This window comes from Dreissena polymorpha, chromosome 1 (genome assembly GCF_020536995.1).
Source record: "Dreissena polymorpha isolate Duluth1 chromosome 1, UMN_Dpol_1.0, whole genome shotgun sequence".
Taxonomy (NCBI): Eukaryota; Metazoa; Mollusca; class Bivalvia; order Myida; family Dreissenidae; genus Dreissena; species Dreissena polymorpha.
In genome coordinates, this window is record NC_068355.1 from 204,391,899 (window position 1) to 204,412,035 (window position 20,137).

Here is a 20,137-nt window from a genome sequence, read left to right on the forward strand (position 1 = left end):
TTTATAATCATTCAAATTAAAAGAAAAAAATCATATAATACTTTATTAGATGTAATTGAATTAAAATTGAGATAAAATACACATAAGACTTCTTTCTAAAAAAAAGGATTTTTTTTTTTTTTTTTTTTTTTGGAAATTGGGATTTTTTTTCGACATTTTGGGAAAATAGTATACTTTTTGGGATTGGGAACATAGCCGAATTTCGGCTATAAAATCGGGCCAAAAAAAACCCCCTGAATCCATTTCTTAATAACGGAGTTATGGCCCTTTGTATATTGAAAAAATGCTTTGTTGTGTGTCAGAAGCCATATCTTGGAAATGCTTTGGCGGATTTCATTGAAATTTGGTAGGAGTATATATACATGTATTTTGAATATCAATAAGAGGATGAGGCACGCCATATGGCATTGTACAACATCTGTTAATAACGGAGTTATGGCCCTTTGTATCCTGAAAAAATGCTTTATTGAGTGTCAAATATAACATTTTTGTGTCCAGAAGCACATTGGCGAGGGATATCAATTCAACGAATTTGCTTGTTGTACATAGTTTTCCTCAAAAGGCAATTCATATATACCCACTTGGAATAGGTGTGTATGTGGGGAAACTTAAATCACTTAGTTAATGTGTCTGTTGGTTTGTTATACTTAACATTTCCAGAAAACATTTCTTTTAACCCATGCTGTTCCAAATACACGAGTTTCTGTTATATATCCAGGCCTTTTCTGCTCCATTTTGGGCAAACGCCACACTGGAAATTTGGGAATTTCGCGTCGTGAAAAACCCCAATTTGGGAAAAAAAATAATCGCAAATAATTGGGAAAATAATCGCATGTAAATAGTGTTTCTCATATTTCTAAGAAGCCGTTAACTGGTAAATAACGACTATTTTGATAACATATTATTAAAATGTTACAAAATATTATGAAATGTGTGATAATTGCAGGGTTTTTGATCTGATTTTGGGGAAAGTGCCTGGCCTTTTTTGAGGTGAAAACAATCGCGCGAAACACCGGTTTTGGAGAAAAGAAGGAAAGTCTTAAATAATCAATAATATACAAAGTCATGTTTTACTGTTTTTAAAACAAATTCAAGGCAATAGATAATTTAATTATGCAATATTTGTATGCTCCCCTTCGAAGAAGAGGGTTTATATTGTTTTGCACATGTTGGTCGGTCGGTTGGTCGGTTGGTCCGTCCAACAGATGGTTTCCGGAATGCCCCCCTTCGAAGAAGAGGGGGTATATTGTTTTGCACATGTCGGTCAGTTTGTCGGTCGGTCAGTCGGTCGGTCCGTCCACCAGATGGTGTCCGGATGATAACTCAAGAACGCTTAGTCCTAGGATCATGAAACTTCATAGGTGCATGTACATTGATCATGACTGGCAGATGAGCCCTGTTGATTTTCAAGTCACTAGGTCAAAGGTCAAGGGTCAAGGTCACAGTGACTCAAAACAGTTAAATGGTTTCCGGATGATAACTTAAGAATGCTTACGCCTAGGATCATGAAACGTCATAGGTACATTGATCATGACTGACAGATGACCCCTAATGATATTCAGGTCACTAGGTCAAATGTCAAGGTCACAGTGACTCAAAACAGTAAAATGTTTTCCGGATGATTACTCAATAATGCTTACGCCTACGATCATGAAACTTCATAGATACATTGATCATGACTAGCAGATGAGCGCTATTGATTTTCAGGTGACTAGGTCAAAGGTCAAGGTCATAGTGACTCAAAATAGTAAAAAGGTTTCCGGATGATAACTCAAGAATGCTTACGCCTAGGATCATGAAACTGCATAGGAACGTTGATCATGACTGGCAGATGACCCCTATTGATTTTCAGGTCACTAGTTCAACGGTCAAGGCCACAGTGACTCGAAACAGTAAAATGGTTTAGGATGATACCTCAAGAATAATTAGGTCTAGGATCATGAAACTTCATAGGTATTGGTCATGACTGGCAGATGACCCCTATTGATTTTCAGGTCACAAGGTCAAGGTCACAGTGACTCGAAATAGTAAAATGGTTTCCAGATGATAACTCAAGAATGTTAAGGCCCGGGATCATGAAACTTCATACTGATAGGTACATTGATCATGACTGGCAGATGACCCCTATTGATTTTTAGGTCACTTGGTCAAAGGTCAAGGTCACAGTGACTCGAAACAGTCAAATAGTTTACGGGTTATAACTCAAGAATACCTAGGCCTTGGATCATGAAACTTCATAGGTACATTTATCATGACTGGCAGATGATCCCTATTGATTTTCAGGTCTCTAGGTCAAAGGTCAAGATCACAGTGATAAAAAACGTATTCACAAGATGGCTGCATCTACAACTGACAGCCCATACTATGATAGGGGGGAAGCATGTTTTACAAACAGCCCTTGTTCTATTTTCTACACTGGATCAGGTTAACTTATATATTAAGAGGTTTAAAAAAAATGGAATTGGAATTTTTTTTCAATTGGGAAAAAAACAACTAGATTTGCATTGGGAGTGGGGCCAAATTTCGACCCGAGGCATAGGGCGGAAAAGGCCCTGCATTCAATAACACGGGGTCATTCAGTGTTTATCCTATGCGCATCTCTTTGCTAGCTTGATAGAAAACTTAGTGGGTCTGTACACATCTATTAACGCATCGTAACATTTCTTATAATTGTTCCTATTGGCATAGCTTTCAACGGCTTTTTTTCTGATCAATGCATCTTGTATCTGACAAAGTGTACGCTTATTTTGTTGATGGCATCATTCCTGGCTACGGACTTTGGGTTTCTGAGGAAGGCTTTGTGGAGGTGGTGTTTCTCATCCAATAACTGTTTAACGTTCTCTCAGTAAACCAGTCCTTGTGTTTCTTGCCCCAAGGGTGTCTGTATTTGTAGCATAAATCAGTTTTCTGAGTAATGCCCAATCCAAAGCGCTTCCAGAGCATTTACAAAGGAAAGCTTGCAGCTGGCAGTCTTTAACCTGGCAATGATCATCCCGCCTGTAACTCTCAGTCAAGATAACATAGTCAATAAGATACTGGTGGTTTGAGCGAGGATGCATCCATGACATTCGGTAACGGGTGTGAAGGAGCAAGATAGTGTTTGTGATCAGAAGTTAATGCTCATCACATGTCTGGAGAAAAAAAAGACCATTGCTGTTGCAGCGGACCATTCCATGGTGTCCAAGGACTCCTTTCTAGTCCATGCCAACTCTTGGGTTGAAGTCAATTAAACGTTTAGCTTGTCTCAACTTAACATTATTTCAATTTATTTGATTATTTTGGATATACAAATCAAGCGAATTAAGACTTATTAAAGTTACTTCTTGTAATTTGGGTAATTAATGGAAATTATAGTTATTAAAGTTATAGCACAGTCAGTGACAGTATTTCGTTGTAAGTTTTTTAAAAATGATTGTCATTAAAGATAAGGTCAGATTAACCGAAGGTTTCTCGTCACAAAAAAGTGGCGACAACTTTTTGGGGTGTCAGTGAAAACCCTGCATCACCAGCAAAGATAGCAAGTTTGACTGGTTGGTAAAATTAGTTTAAATTTTAAATTTAGATAACCTATCAAAGTAAAACAAACATGATCTAGTTCGCATTTTTAGCTCATCTATTTTTTGAAAAAAAATGAGCTATTGTCATCACCTTGGCGTCTGCGTCCGGTAAAGTTTTGCGTTTAGGTCATTTTTTTCTCAGAAAGTATCAATGCTATTGCATTCAAACTTGGTACACTTACTTACTATCATAAGGGGACTGGGTAGGCAAAGTAAGATAACTCTGGCGTGCATTTTGACAGAATTATGTGCCCTTTTTATACTTAGAAAATTGAAAATTTTGGTTAAGTTTTGTGTTTAGGTTTATTTTATTCCTTAAGTAGCAAAGCTATTGCTTTCATACTTGCAACACTTACTATCATAAGGGGACTGTGCAAGAAATGCTATGTAACTCTGACTGGCATTTTGACAGAATTATGTGCCCTTTTTATACTTAGAAAATTGAAAATTTGGTAAAGTTTTGTGTTTAGGTCCATTTTATTCCTGCAGTATCAAAGCTATTGCTTTCATACTTGCAACACTTATTAACTATCATAAGGGAACTGTGCAGGCAAAGTTATGTAACTCTGACTGGCACTTGGACGGAATTATGGGCCCTTTATACTTAGAAAATTGAAAATTTGGTTCAGTTTTGTGTTTTGGTCCACTTTACCCCTAAAGTATCATAGATATTACTTTCATACTTGGAACACTCGCAGACTATCATAAGGGAACAGTAAAAGGACAAGTTGCATAACTCTGGTTGTCATTTTTACGGAATTATGGCCCTTTTTTGACTTAGTAACTTTGAATATATGGTTAAATTTTATGTTTCGATCCACTTTACTTCTAACGTATCAAGGCTATTGCTTTCAAACTTCAAATACTTTCATGCTATCATGAGGTTACTGTACCTGGCAAGTTGAATTTTACCTTGACCTTTGAATGACCTTGACTCTCAAGGTCAAATTATTAAATTTTGCTAAAATTGCCATAACTTCTTTATTTATGATTAGATTTGATTGATACTTTGACAAAACTACTCTTACCTGACATACCACAATAGACTCCAACCAAACCATCCCCCATGCCCTCCCCCCCCCCCCCCGAATCCCCCCTAATTTTTTTAAAGATCATCTCACAAATGACCACCACACCCTCACACTATACCCCCCCCCCCACCCCCACCCCCCCCCCCCAATTTTTTTTGAAACTGTTAAAAAACACAAATATTAATTATTATTTTATTTTTGAAATACCGTCCAACCATCGCACCCAAGAATCCCCTCCCCCCCACCCCCCACCCCCCATTTGTTTGCATTTTTTTCGCATTTTTGGAAAATAATGTAATAAATGTCCACACCCCACACTATACACCCCTCTTCACTCCACCCCTCCCTCCTTTGTGATTGAAATTGAGAGTCCCTTCACCTTTAAAAAGAAAATAGATGAGCGGTCTGCAACCGTAAGGCGGTGCTCTTGTTTAGCATATTAATTTTCTAATATATTTTTTCTGACACGAGGTCCGACAGTCTCGGAAATTATCCCAGACCTCAGCAAATTTTATCGGAAATGTCCGCGGTCCGACGTCTTTTGCATCGGTTGGTCAAGGTCATCCTTAAAGATCTCAGGTCAAATATATGGCTTCATAGCATAGAAGAGGGCACTGTGTTTCACAAACACAGCTCTTGTTTCTTTTGATATCTTTGATGAGTTCGAAAATGGTTCCGGTCTGTTGATATGGCCTCCAAGGGGGCGTGACATTTTTCCTTTTATGGCTATAGTAAAACCTTGTTAACACTAGAAGTCACATTTTTAGTCCAATCGGCATGACACTAATAAGAACATGTGTTCTTAATATTATATCTGGGCTGAGTTCGAAAATAGTAAGTTAAAAAACATGGCAACCTGGGGGTCAGGGCATTTTTGATATATGGCTTTCGTAAAACCTTTTTAACACTCTAGAAGTCACATTTATTTTCCAATCGTTATCAAAATTGGTCAAAATATTTCTATTAATTAAAGCTTGGCTGAGTTCGAAAATTGTTATGGTTCGTCAAAAACATGAGCGGGGCATTTTTCCTTATATGGCAAAAGTGAATCATTACTAACACTTTTAAGTCACATATTTAGTGCAGTCTAAATGAAACTTAAAATGAAACGGTGTTTGGTTTGTTTTCAGGTGTTAGCGTAATTGGTGTACACAAGCCATCTCAAACCGAAACCCATGAGCCTGAGACGGAGGCATGAGAACTGTAGTGTGCCCCTGCATGCGCAACAACAACAACAACAACACTAGTTTTCTTATTTTCCTACCGACAAGAACTGAATTGTTATTTTCAAGGTAAATATTTTGAGTTTGTACGTATATAATTGATTTAAATGATATTTGTTAAAAAGTTAGTGTGTTCAAAAGTGTAAGGCATTATCTCTCTTATTATGAATATTGATATACAAGATTTGTTTAAGCCACAGCGTTTGATTTCCCAATTCGTTCAGAATTGATGAGATAATTGGGGTTGGGGTGGTAAGTAATTTTTTTTAATTTAAAGTATAGAGAATCTTTGAAAAGTTTCTTCTCTAAAACACATACGCCTAGTCATATAGATAGCTGCGGGTACTATAGGGCCAGTTAAAAAGCTGTTTAACAGGTAACTGAAAATAAACTCTTTTGTCTGCTCTGACTGGCACCTGGCCAAGGCGTCATCCTGGACTCCACCGGGGGCCTTCAAGCCTTCTGTTCCTCGTGTTTATTATGCCCCCTTTCAAAGAAGAGGGGGTATATTGCTTTGCACATGTCGGTCTGTCGGTCAGTTTGTCGGTCCGTCCACAGGATAACTCAAGAACGCTTGGGCCTAGGATCATGAAACTTCATATGTACATTGATCATGACTCGCAGATGACCCCTATTGATTTTGAGGTCACTAGGTCAAAGGTCTAGGTCACGGTGACCGAAATAGTAAAATGGTTTCCGGATGAAAACTCAAGAACGATTATGCCTAGGATCATGAAACTTGATAGGTAGATTGATCATGACTCGCAGATGACCCCTATTGATTTTCAGGTCACTAGGTCAAAGGTCAAGGTCACAGTGACCCAAAATAGTAAAATGGTTTCTGGATGATAACTCAAGATTGCTTAGGCCTAGGATCATAAAACTTGATAGGTAGATTGATCATGACACGCAGATGACCTTTATTGATTTTCAGGTCACTAGATCAAAGGTCAAGGTCACAGTGACCCGAAATAGTATAGTGGTTTCCGGATGATAACTCAAGAACGCTTATGCCTAGAATCATGAAACTTCATAGGTAGATTGATAATGGCTGGCAGATGACCCCTATTGATTTTCAGGTCACTAGGTCAAAAGTAAAGGAAACGGTGACCCGAAATAGTAAAATGGTTTCTGGATGATAACCTAAGAACGCTTATGCCTAGGATCATGAAACTTCATAGGTATATTGATCATGACTCGCAGATGACCCCTATTGATTTTCAGGTCACTAGGTCAAAGGTCAAGGTCACGGTTACCAGAAATAGTAAAATGGTTTTTAAATGATAACTCAAGAACGCATACGCCTAGGATCATGAAACTTCTTGGGTAGATTGATCATGACTCGCAGATGACCCCTATTGATTTTGAGGTCACTAGGTCAAAGGTCAAGGTCACAGTGACCCCAAATAGTAAAATGGTTTCAGGATGATAACTCAAGAACGCATACGCCTAGGATCATGAAACTTCATGGGTAGTTTGATCATGACTCGCAGATGACCCCTATTGATTTTGAGGTCACTAGGTCAAAGGTCAAGGTCACGGTTACCCGAAAAAGTAAAATGGTTTTCGGATGATAACTCAAGAACGCAAACGCCTAGGATCATGAAACTTCATAGGTAGATTGATCATGACTTGCAGATGACCCCTATTGATTTTGAGGTCACAAGGTCAAAGGTCAACGGTGACCCGAAATAGTAAAATGATTTTCAGATGATTACTCAAGAACACTTTTGCCTAGGATCATGACACTTCATAGGTACATTGATCGTGACCCGCAGATGACCCCTATTGATTTTCAGGTCACTAGGTCAAAGGTCAAGGTCACAGTGACAAAACTCGTATTCATACAATGGCTGCCACTACAACGGACAGCCCATATTGGGGGCATGCATGTTTTACAAACAGCCCTTATTTTCAGGTCACTAGGTCAAAGGTCAAGGTCACAGTGACTAAAAACATATTCACACAATGGCTGTCACTACAACGGAGAGCCCATATGGGGGAAATGCATGTTTTACAAACAGCCCTTGATTATTCAGGATTGTTACATCAATTTCCTCAGATTTCCCCACCACCTCTAGTGTTGGAAATTATTGTTTATTAACTTAATTTTAGTTATTTATCTAGTTAAGTAAATTAAGAATGATATGCCTTACGTTTCAGTTGGTTTGATTCTTTGAACAGACGACCTAAGTTTTGTAAAATATACTTATTTAATTTTAGGACAAATAAAGCAACCAAGATAACATGATCAGAGGATGCTCATAGACAAGAACATTTACGACGTGCCATAATACCATCTACACCTCGGTTGTCCACAAACTAACTCTACTGAATGGTTCATTTAGTCTCCTGGGGATGGCTGCCGACACCAACATCTTCACCGATAAGCAGACCAATAACTGGTTTAAAGCGTGCATTGCCCTCAATTTGACAAAGGATGGATTGACTGACCTTGTTGTGACGGAATTATTAAACGTCCAAACAAAAGTTGGTAGAAGTTGTGGACAATGCTTTATTCAAAACCTTATACCGTGTCCAACTCAGGACGTGTGTAAAAAGAGGAAAGGAAACAACTGTTCTTTCCACAATTCACAACAACCAAAGTCATGCCAAACATGTGATAAAGTGAAACAAAATATCACATTGTTACACAGATTTAAAGGTCCTAGTTGGGCAAACACTAAAGCTGAATTATGGGCATCGGATCCGTGGGAAATCGGTAAATGCTACCTCCCACGGGACGGATATAGCAGCGTATCATCTGTGCAAGAATCTGACTTCAATGGTGTGGTTAGCATTGTGTTGAACTGCACGCATTTCCAGACATGCCTCTCCGCCGCATGTCTATCACCGCCACCACCTGATAAGCAATGCCCGCTAGAAAAGGTATTCTTAAAATATACCAGTCTAATGGGCTGAATATGTGATTATTTTTTATGCCCCCCTTCGAAGAAGAGGGGGTATATTAACGCTTGGGCCTAGGATCATGAAACTTCATAGGTACATTGATCATGACTCACAGATGACCCCTATTGATTTTGAGGTCACTAGGTCAAAGGTCAAGGTCACGGTCACAGTGACCCAAAATTGTAAAATGGATTTTGGATGATAACTCAAGAACGCATACGTGGCCAACAGGGCAAACTCTGAACAATATAACTGAAGCAACTGGTCTGTAATCCTAAATCTATAATTATCAGTCCAATGAAACATCATCCTTTGAGTAAAATAAAGTGGATCAGTTAAAATATTATCAGAATATGAGATTTTTTGTATATTTTGTATTTAAATATTGTGTATATGTTTAATTTTGTTGATTAATATAAATACAAGCAGGACAGGGGAGCTAATATACTATTATATTTTTCTTATATAAAGGGGAAACAAATGCAATAAGTTTTAATTTCATGTTTAATAAATAGAGGATATTTGTTCATGTCAGTGTGAGATCATTTGTTATTTTTTATGATCACATTTTATTATTACTTTGACAAAACAACACTTACCTGAATACCACAATGGATTCCACCCAAACAATACCCCACACCCCTACCAGAATCCCTTCCCCCACCCAACCTCACCTCCCCATTTTTTATTTTTTTTTAAACATCATCTAATAAATTACCACACCCCACATTATACCCCCCTACCTCCCCACCCCCCAAATTTTTTTTTTTAAACATTAATAAATTGCCACACCCCACATTATACCCCCCTCTTAATTCCCCCTTACCCCCTCCACCAACCCCCCCCCCCAATTTTTTTTTGTTTAAACATCTAATAAATTACCACACCCCACATTATACCCCCCCTCTCACTCCCCCCTTGATCATGACTGGCATATGACCCCTATTGATTTTCAGGTCACTAGGTCAAAGGTCAAGGTCACAGTGACAAAAAAACGTATTCACACAATGGCTGCCACTACAACTGACAGCCCATATGGTGGGCATGCATGTTTTACAAACAGCCCTTGTTTCAAGGTTTAGTTTGTTAACTGATTCATCATAATACTATGTTTTGTGACGCGATGTATGTCATGCAATTATTTCTCGTTGTATCAAATATGCAAGTCGTATTTAAAATAGTCTGTGCATATTTAAGCATTTTTTAAATGAAGTGTAATAACTTTGACGCTGAGAGTCCATGTGTGTGTAGGTTTACCTCAATGCTGCTTCTCTTGGTCTATAATGTCACAGCAATCCGTTCTCTCTCTAGGTCCGACAAATAGGCCGAGATGTACGCCATACTGCCGACTGCAAGGTTACAGATGCTGATCTGCAGTACTTCTTTCTGACACTGACCACCCTACTAGCGGATCCAGTCCGCTTATTGCATGATACCCCAGCGACAGAAGCGCGCGTAAAACTCAGTGATGTAAATATTATTGTGTTTGTGTTGTTTGTCTCTATATAAAGGCGTATACAATGTATTTTAGTGAAGGATGATGTAAGCAATAGTCCACAGAAATATTTGTACAATGATATTTTTAAGTGAATTGTAAATCTGTGTCATGTAAGAATAGATATTTGTATTCATCCTGATACTGAAACATTTGAGGAACGGTAAGCAATTAGCAAACGCTTAAAGTGGACAGAAAACAATAATTTGATAACAGACCAGAGGAATGTCTTATTTGAAAATATAATTATATCGTACAGTTTATGTAAATTGGTCTATAGCTATTATCTACTGAACCTATGCTTGGTTATGTGACTACAAAATTGCGTTTAAAATCTTTTTGAATGAAAATCTAAAAAACTGTTGTAGGAAATAACATCAAAATCGTGGATTGAACTAGCACCAATAAACTGGACATACAGGGCATATCACTACTGTAGTCACATATCAACTTTATCACGCACATTTGCACCTTTGAAATATCCACTCTTTTTGGCCGGAGATACTGAAGTCACATTATTAAAAGGAGATATTGAAATCGCATTCTAAAATGACAGTAAATAATTAGTACAATCCATTAAGGCTTTATTAAAACAGACGCATATATGAATTAAACAAATGTCAATTTGATAATTTTTAGCTTATCTATTTTTTGAAAAAAAATTATGAGCTATTGTCATCACCTTGGCGTCGGCGTTGGCGTTGGCGTCCGGTTAAGTTTTGCGTTTACGTCCACTTTTCTCAGAAAGTATCAATGCTATTGCATTCAAACTTGGTACACTTACTATCATGAGGGGACTGGGCAGGCAAAGTAAGGTAACTCTGGCGTGCATTTTGACAGAATTATGTGCCCTTTTTATACTTAGAAAATTGAAAATTTTGGTTAAGTTTTGCGTTTAGGTCCACTTTTCTCAGAAAGAATCAATGCTATTGCATTCAAACTTGGTACACTTACTAACTATCATGAGGGGACTGAGCAGGCAAAGTTAGATAGGTCAAAGGTCAAGGTCACAGGTGAAGGTCACATTGACTGGAAATAGGCATTATAAGGATTTAGCATGGTTCAAACAAGGGAAACAACTACGGTTTATGCATGTTCTTTTTATTACAGATTTGCCTCCCGTTAATTCATTCAAAATCTCATTTTACAGCAGAGATTCCAAATCTGACCTGTAAATGAGCCCATATTTACTGCCAGAGCTAGGTTACCTTTTCCCATTTGATCATTCTTAAGTATTGGTATTGTAATGCTGCTACTGCTCCTGCTACTGCTACTGCTACTACTACTGCTACTACTTCTACTACTACTACTACTACTACTACTACTACTACTTCTTCTACTACTACTACTACTGCTACTACTTCTACTACTTCTACTACTGCTACTGCTGCTACTACTACTACTACTACTACTACTACTACTACTACTACTACTACTACTACTACTACTACTACTACTTCTACTACTACTACTACTACTACATGTACTACTACTACTACTACTACTACTACTACTACTACTACTACTACTCCACCACCACCACCACCACCACCACCACTTATTCTACCATGTCTACTATTACTACTTCTACTACTCCTGCCACTACTACTACTATTTTTACTACTACTACTACTACTACTACTACTACTACTACTACTACTACTACTACTACTACTACTACTACTACTACTTCTACTACTACTACTACTACTACTACTACTTCTTCTACTACTATTACTACTACTACTACTACTACTACTACTACTACTTCTACTACTACTTCTACTACTTCTACTACTACTACTACACCACCACCACCACCACCACCGTTCACAGTGACAAAAAACGTATTCACACAATGACTGCTACTTCAACTTATAGCCCATATAGGGGGGCATGCATGTTTTACAAACAGCCCTTGTTTTTTTTTTGTTTTTTTTTAAGATCATCTCACAAATGACCACCACACCCTCACACTATATCCCCCCCCCCACCCCACCCCCCCAATTTTTTTTTGAAACGGTTAAAAAACACAAATATTTATTGTTATTATTTTATGTTTGAAATACCGTTCAACCATTGCACCCAAGAATCCCACCCAACCCCACCCACCCCCCTCCCCCCACCCGAATCCCCCCCCCAAATTACCACCACACCCTCACACTATACCCCCCCCCACCCACCCCCCCCAATTTTTTTTTTGAAACGGTTAAAAAACACAAATATTTATTTGTATTATTTGATGTTTGAAATACCGTCCAACCATCGCACCCAAGAATCCCCCCCCACCTCCCCCACCCCTCCTAAAATTTTTTTTTGCGTTTTTTTTCCGCATTTTTGAAAGATAATGTAATAAATGTCCACACCCCCACACTATACACCCCTCTTCACTCCACCCCTCCCTCCTTTGTGATTGAAAATGAGAGTCCCTTCACCTTTAAAAAGAAAATAGATGAGCGGTCTGCACCCGCAAGGCGGTGCTCTTGTTTATATTTTTTACTGCCTTGCATAATTTGCTCTACTTGATCTGTTGTATAATATGAAGACATGTATATAATATAATAGTGACAATCTGTATCGATAATAATCTACAAATGCAAATAATGTTTGTAGTTGCAGAATGATCGGCTTTCACTTGTTGATTTGGGCAAGATGTTGAAAGAAGCAAATCAGACCCTCACACATGCAAAAGAGGCCGGAGAACGTTTTTCCGAAGAGGCTGAAAGGACCCTGAAAGAAGGACTGAATACATTAGAAGCTAAAATACAGGCTGGGAAAGAATGCCTTGAAAACAAAACACAAATTAGTGAACAACGAATTGAAAAAAAAGCACTCTCTGGTGAACAACGTCTTGAAAACAAGACACAGGCTGGAGAACAACGCATTGAAAACAAGACACAGTGTGGAGAAAAAAGCATTGAAAACAAGACACAGGCTGGAGAACAACGCCTTGAAAACAAGACACAGTCTGAAGAACAAAGCATTGAAAACAAGACACAGGCTGGTGAACAACGCATTGAAAACAAGACACAGGCTGGAGAACAAAGCATTGAAGACAAGACACAGGCTGGAGAACAAAGCATTGAAAACAAGACACAGGCTGGAGAACAAAGCATAACAAACAAATCACAGGCTGGAGAACAGCGCATTGAAAACAAGACACAGGCTGGGGAAAAGAGCATTGAAAACAAGACACAGGCTGGAGAACAAATAATTGAAAACAAGACACAGGCTGGAGAACAACGCATTGAAAACAAGATACAGGCTGGAGAACAACGCCTTGAAAACAAGACACAGTCTGGAGAACAAAGCATTGAAAACAAGACACAGGCTGGTGAACAACGCATTGAAAACAAGACACAGGCTGGAGAACAAAGCATTGAAATCAAGACACAGGCTGGAGAACAAAGCATTGAAAACAAGACACAGGCTGGAGAACAAAGCATTACAAACAAATCACAGGCTGGAGAACAACGCATTGAAAACAAGACACAGGCTGGGGAAAAGAGCATTGAAAACAAGACACAGGCTGGAGAACAAATAATTGAAAACAAGACACAGACTGGAGAACAAAGCATTGAAAACAAAACACAGGCTGGAGAGCAAAGCATTGAAAACAAGACACAGGCTGGAGAACAATGCATTGAAAACAAGACACAGGCTGGCGAACAAAGCATTGAAAACAAGACTCAGGAAAGCATCAACCGCATAAATCAAGCAGCGATTGGAAAGGAGCTAGACGAATACGAGCGTGACGTAACAGGTTTGTGAACAAGTTTTATTGAACAATATTTATATATATAATATTTCGTTATAACATATCAAGGGCTGAACGGAAAACTGCAGTATGTCCTTCTTTATTTAATATGAGTTACAACAGTCTTCCGTTCAGCCCTCGATATGTGCACACTACAATAATTATGAACTACCAAGCTGACAAACATAAGCACTCAATCATATTAACTTGGGTTTATAAACCATCCTCATATAAGAAGAGGTGGGTTTTCTTGGATTCACAGTGTCAGATGGCCAGTCTGTCCTTCATTCTGTCTGTCAGTACATGTATTTAAAAATACCATGGAATAGCCTTTTCATTAAGTTGATCTTCTTTAATGATTGCCATCACTATATACTCTCAGGACAGAACGCATACAACCAGTGAAAGTGCTTTTTATGGGTATGTGTATCTGCATTTTCGCGAAAAATTACACATATTCGTATAATGCATATATTCACGAATATATTTATCTGGTTACATTTGTATGCGGTAAGATCGTTTATAATAAGATATACAAACTGCAGAATACATTTTCGATACATGCTTTCTATTGGCTTCGAACTTGATAACAGAAATCAATGCGTACTACATTTTAGAATTGTCTTATATACACTACACTTAATCGGTAGGGATCATGCTCAGAGCGGTATTTCATGTGAAATAAAAAAAAATAATACAATTTTAAAAACTACTTTTCTACTACTTTTTGCGCACATTTATAAAAGGAGAAAAATTTATTTAACCGTTGTAATGTTTTAATGTAATGAAATATAATCTTATATTTGAAAACACAATATTTTAGTATTCACCGGCATGCTCCTTTGACGCCATGTTTTTCTATAAATGTGTATCTGGTTTTTGCGAAGAAACACGCAGGTAATTCGTTTTAATGAAGAAGTATTACTATTTCAGATCTTCTCAAGCGATTGGTGAACCATTACCGTGATACCGTTTGCTACGTGCCTCTGTCTACTTTGGATCCTAGTCTCGATAAACACGTACAAGACGTTTATGCCACTCCAAAAATACACAGGATGAAGATAGAGAATGATGGTAGACGCACACAACAGGAAAAAATATTGAAATACAAAGATTGCTTTTATAGGGGTGATCATTTATGTAGACGTACATATTTACAAGGCGAGCCGGGAAGCGGCAAGACAAGTTTTGCTGCCAAGTTAGTTGACGATTGGTGTAACGTGCACGAGTCCTCGAATGAATCTACACAGAAACAAAAGGCGTTTGTTGATGTTGATACCCTTCATAAATTTAAGTTTCTCTTCTTCATTTCATTGCGCGATTCGAGAGAACAGACAGATGTAACACATATGATACAAACTCAGCTCATCTACAAAATCTACGCGGCAGACGAATGGGAGAGCGCGTATTATCTAGTCTTAAAAATAATGAGAAATGTGATGTATCTTGTTGTTCAAGACGGTCTGGATGAGTGGTCTGGTATAGAAGCTCTGCCATCTATGAACGGTATTCCTAAAGATCATTGCATTGTGCTCACAACTTCTCGACCATGGAAACTCGCGGACGAACGTATCAAGAATTCTCAAATAGACATATTGTTGGAAGTCTACGGAATAATCGATTCCTATGGATTCAGTAAAAGGATACTACGACATCTTCTCGATGAAACAAAGGATCTTAACGAAACGGTGGAGCAGTTTCAGATATTTCTGACTAGTCGTGATCTTGATTGGATATCATCTTCGCCTATGCTGCACACGCTTGTCCTATGTACATGGGTAGATGATATGGCTGAGAGTCTTACCGGATCGTCAAGGTGTGAATTGTTTACCACCTTGCTTGAAAACTTATGTAAAAAAGCTAACCCACAAACGAGTTATTTTGATCAATGCTATCCATCACCAGTAAACTGCTTTTCTCGCACGAAGTATGTTAAACCAAACATGGAACATATAGATGTTATAGCCAAAGCTGCGTTTTCATTTTTGTTTTCAAATGAAAAAGAAACATCACTAGTGTTCAGCGACATTAATCTTTCGGCTCATTTGTCTGAAAGTACAAAGCAGTTCGCACTACATTCAGGATTAATATCCAAAAGAAAAAGTAAAAAATGTTATGATAATACAAGCTCGTTTGTGCACAAGACTGTTCAAGAGTTCTTTGCTGCTCTTCACATCTCCAACAATACAGACGTGATTGATAACGTTATTTGCAAATATCTCAAAAGTAATAGCGATTCTTATCTGGATATTTCTCAAGTTCTCATATTCCTTTGTGGCTTCAACATCTTGGCAGCTAATAAACTATCTGCACTGATGCATCATTTCAACGATGTTCGTCATGGGTTTATTCACTATGTTTTCCAAAGCGTTCGTCATAGGTTTGATCACTCTGGTTTCCAAAGCGTCATCCTCTCAGGTTATAGGGAGGCTGTGGCAAACAAGAACACTCCAATAGACCTACATCTGAGTCACTTTAAAGTTAGGCCTTATATTGCTGAAGATTTGATCAACATCTTTGCACTGAACGCTCCACGGGCTCGATCTTTACATGTTTCCAGAGTTATAAACAGCCCTGTAATAATACGTTCACAAGACGCGTCGACTTATCTTTGTCAGGGACCTACACCCGTCTCATTAGCTGCATGTGATTATGCCGACCCCTCTACAAGAGCGAAGCAGAAAGAAGTCAGATTGTCTGCATCTTGTTTGGAAATTGACTTATCAGCGTGTCACAACCTGGAACAGTTGAAGCTTGAGGGTGATATAACCGTGCTACCAAATGCACTTGCGGGTTTGAAGAAGTTGAAATATCTAACAATGGATTCGAGTTGTAAATGTGAAGCGCTGGACATGTCACATTATGAACACATAGAACAGTTGGAGCTCAAGGGTGATATAACCGTGCTACCAAATGCACTTGCGAGTTTGAAGAAGTTGAAATATCTAACAATGGATATTGGTTGTAAATGTGAAGCGCTTGACATGTCACATTGTGAACACATAGAATCAATTAAGCTTGGAGAAGGAGTAACTTTACTACCACACTCTATTATTCATTATAAGAATCTAAAATGTATTAAAATACGCACAGCTTATAAAGAACTAGATTTGTCAATGTTTGAAGACTTAAAATATATAATAATCAGCACAAACGTGGAAGTGTTACCGAAGCAACTTCTCACTCATAACAATCAAAAACTTAACTTTATTGGTTTACATGGCTTTGATTTCAACAGTTGTGATAGGAAAGCCATGCATACATGGTGTCTACTAAACGGAGCTGATCCAGTACTGTGTGCAGACTATACTCCAGTACTGCCCTCTATACAACGCATTCAATTAGTAGGAGTCACTTGTTCCTCCACCTGGTTACGCAGTCTACTCACCACACTGTTAACACTCAATCATAGTGTGGAGTGTTTTCTGGTTGACTGTGACATAACGTCACTCGATCATGTCAAGACTAGGGTGCAGCCCATTCTCAGCTCATCGCCTATATCTGAGCTGGATGGCCGCGGTATAGAAGTAACAATAACAACTGATTTAAACAATACATGTGAATTTAGATGCTTTGATGATAGCCCTGGTCTATGGGAGACTCTACTCGGTCTGGGTGTCAATAATCTGAGTATCTTGGGTGATGTTTCGACTTTGGCAGTTGGTCATGGATCGTCATTGTCACGGTCACTAGCAACCCTTTCACAGCTGAAAACGCTTACAATGCATGTATTTGATTATACCGACCTACAGCTTCCCCTGTCATTGAAACATCTGACTGTCTTTTTTGATGCATTGGCTCCATCAGAACTTCGCCACCTGGTGAACAAGCTGTCTGCATGGACTCACTCACTTGAGTGTAGATTGTCATTCTGTTGTTGTAGTGACCCGCCGGTTATAATTCCACCAGAGGAATACATCCTCATCCAACAAGAACTCGAATGTTTGCAGCATGTTGATGTAAAACGATTTCGAATATATAACTGGATACCTTTCACCTGTAAATGGTCTGAACGTGACATTGTTGTTAATGATGGTGATCATGGTGATGCGATCGTTGATGATGAATTGTTTGAAGTCTTAGATGACTTTTATGAATCCTCAGGCCTCAGCCTCATATCAATGCGACTTAAGATTAACTGTGTTTAAGATCCAACCTTCACCAAGTAAATTGTTATAAATTTATGTGACATTAAATTAATATTTGCATGTTGTTTGTGTAAAAAGAAAACATATTTTATTTGATTTGTAATGTCTGATGCAAATGAAATGATTTCAGTTGTTTTAAATGTTGATGTTGTTTCTGACGATGATTATTTTAGAAGATATGATAAATAAAGAACAGAAGGATAATGATGGTCAATGATGATAAAGTGTGTGCTAATTATATGGCAATAATATCAAATACGACAATAATGACGGTGTTGCAGCTGCTGCAGATGATGACGGTGTTTGGAATTCGACTTATCAGCGTGTCACAACCTGGAACAGTTGAAGCTCGAGCCTGATATAACCGTGCTACCAAATACACTTGCGGGTTTGAAGAAGTTGAAATATCTAACAATGAATATGAGTTGTAAATGTGAAGCGCTTGACATGTCACATTATGAACACATAGAATATATTGAACTCGGAGAAGGAGTAACTTTACTACCACACTCTATACTAATTATAAGAATCTTAAATGTATTGAATTACACTCAGCTTATAAAGAACTCGATTATTCAATGTTTGAAAACTTAAATTCGATGACAATCAGCAAACAAGTGGAAGTGTTACCGAAGCAACTTCTCATTAATAACAATAAAAAAACTTAGCTATATTGAATTAAATAAATTTGATTTCAGCATGTGTGACAATAAAAACATTCATACATGGTGTCTGCTAAACGGTGCTGATCCAGCACTGTGTGCAGACTATACTACAGTACTGCCCTCCATAAAACACATTAAATTGTTTAAACTAACGTGTTCCTCCACCTGGCTACGCAGTCTGCTCACCACACTGTTTACACTTGATCATAGGGTGAATTGTTGTATGTACCGTTAGGACATAACTTAACTCAAAGTCAGCAAGTCACCTTATACAAAAGCAAATATAACAACGGATTTAAACAATACGTGTACATTCAATGTCTCTGTCGATAGCCCTGGTCTATGAGAGACTCTGCTCGGTCTGAGTGTCAAGAATCTGAGTATTTCGGGTCAGGTTTATTTTTTTCCGGAATTTAAAATTAATCATGTATCGTCATTGTCACAGACACTAGCAACCCTCTCACAGCTGGAAACGCTTAGAATGCATTTATCTGCATATATAGACCTACAGCTTCCTTCGTCATTGAATCATGTGACTGTATGTTATGATAGCTTGTATCAATCAGAACTTCGCCAGCTGGTGAACTAACTGTCTGCATTAACTCGATCACTTGAATGTAGATTGGTATTCATTTGTGGCAGTTTATATGACCCGCAAGATATAATTCCACCAGAGGAATACATCCAAATCCAGCAAGAACTCTAAGCTATGCAGCATGTTGATGTGAAACGATTTCAAATATATGACTGGACACCTTCCATCTCTAATAATAATTGATCTGAACGTGACAGTGTTGCTGATGATGGTGGTCATGGTGATGAAATCGTTGATGATGAATTTTGTGAAGACTGTCTTCATAAAATTAATACATATAACATGCTCCATAACATTGACGGCTTCAGTCGCATATCAATGCGACTTAAGATTAACTGTGTTGAAAATCCAACCTATGCCTAATAAAGTGATACATGTGGCACGACATTAATATTTACATGTTCATTGTGTAAATTGAAAACATTTTTAAGCTTGGTTTGTAATATCTGACGCAAATGAAATAATGGAATGTTGTTGGTGTTGTTTCTTACGATGATTATTTTGACATTGATGATAGTAAAAAAAGCGATAATGATGGTAAATGAGGATTAAGTTTGTTCAAATGCTATGACAACAATAACAAATACGACAACAGTGACAGTGTTGCAAATGATGATGTTAATGGTGGCGATGGTAGTGGCGGTGATGCTTGTGATCGTGCTTATGGTGATTTTGTTATGATGATGACGCTGGCTATGATGCCTTATGACCGCCTGTCTGCCTTGTAAACCTTAACCTGTTTGATACCTGTCCATG

General features: G+C 38.1%; 1 protein-coding gene across 3 annotated transcripts in view; it reads left to right on the forward strand.

Moving 5' to 3' along the window:
* LOC127864705 (uncharacterized) overlaps positions 1-19,917 on the forward strand; it is a 36,282-nt gene extending 16,365 nt beyond the window's left edge. For 2 of the 3 annotated variants that reach the window (XM_052404596.1, XM_052404597.1), the window contains exons 2-6: positions 5,719-5,880; positions 8,035-8,700; positions 10,033-10,191; positions 12,830-13,979; positions 14,907-18,255. In XM_052404596.1, the coding sequence (XP_052260556.1) occupies positions 8,170-8,700; positions 10,033-10,191; positions 12,830-13,979; positions 14,907-18,121 (5,055 nt within the window). In that variant the 5' untranslated portion in view covers positions 5,719-5,880; positions 8,035-8,169 and the 3' untranslated portion in view covers positions 18,122-18,255. Of the gene's footprint in view, positions 1-5,718; positions 5,881-8,034; positions 8,701-10,032; positions 10,192-12,829; positions 13,980-14,906; positions 18,256-18,454 lie in introns of those variants that run through there. The other variant, XM_052404598.1, reaches the window with a different exon arrangement.
* The last annotated feature ends 220 nt before the right edge of the window (positions 19,918-20,137 follow it).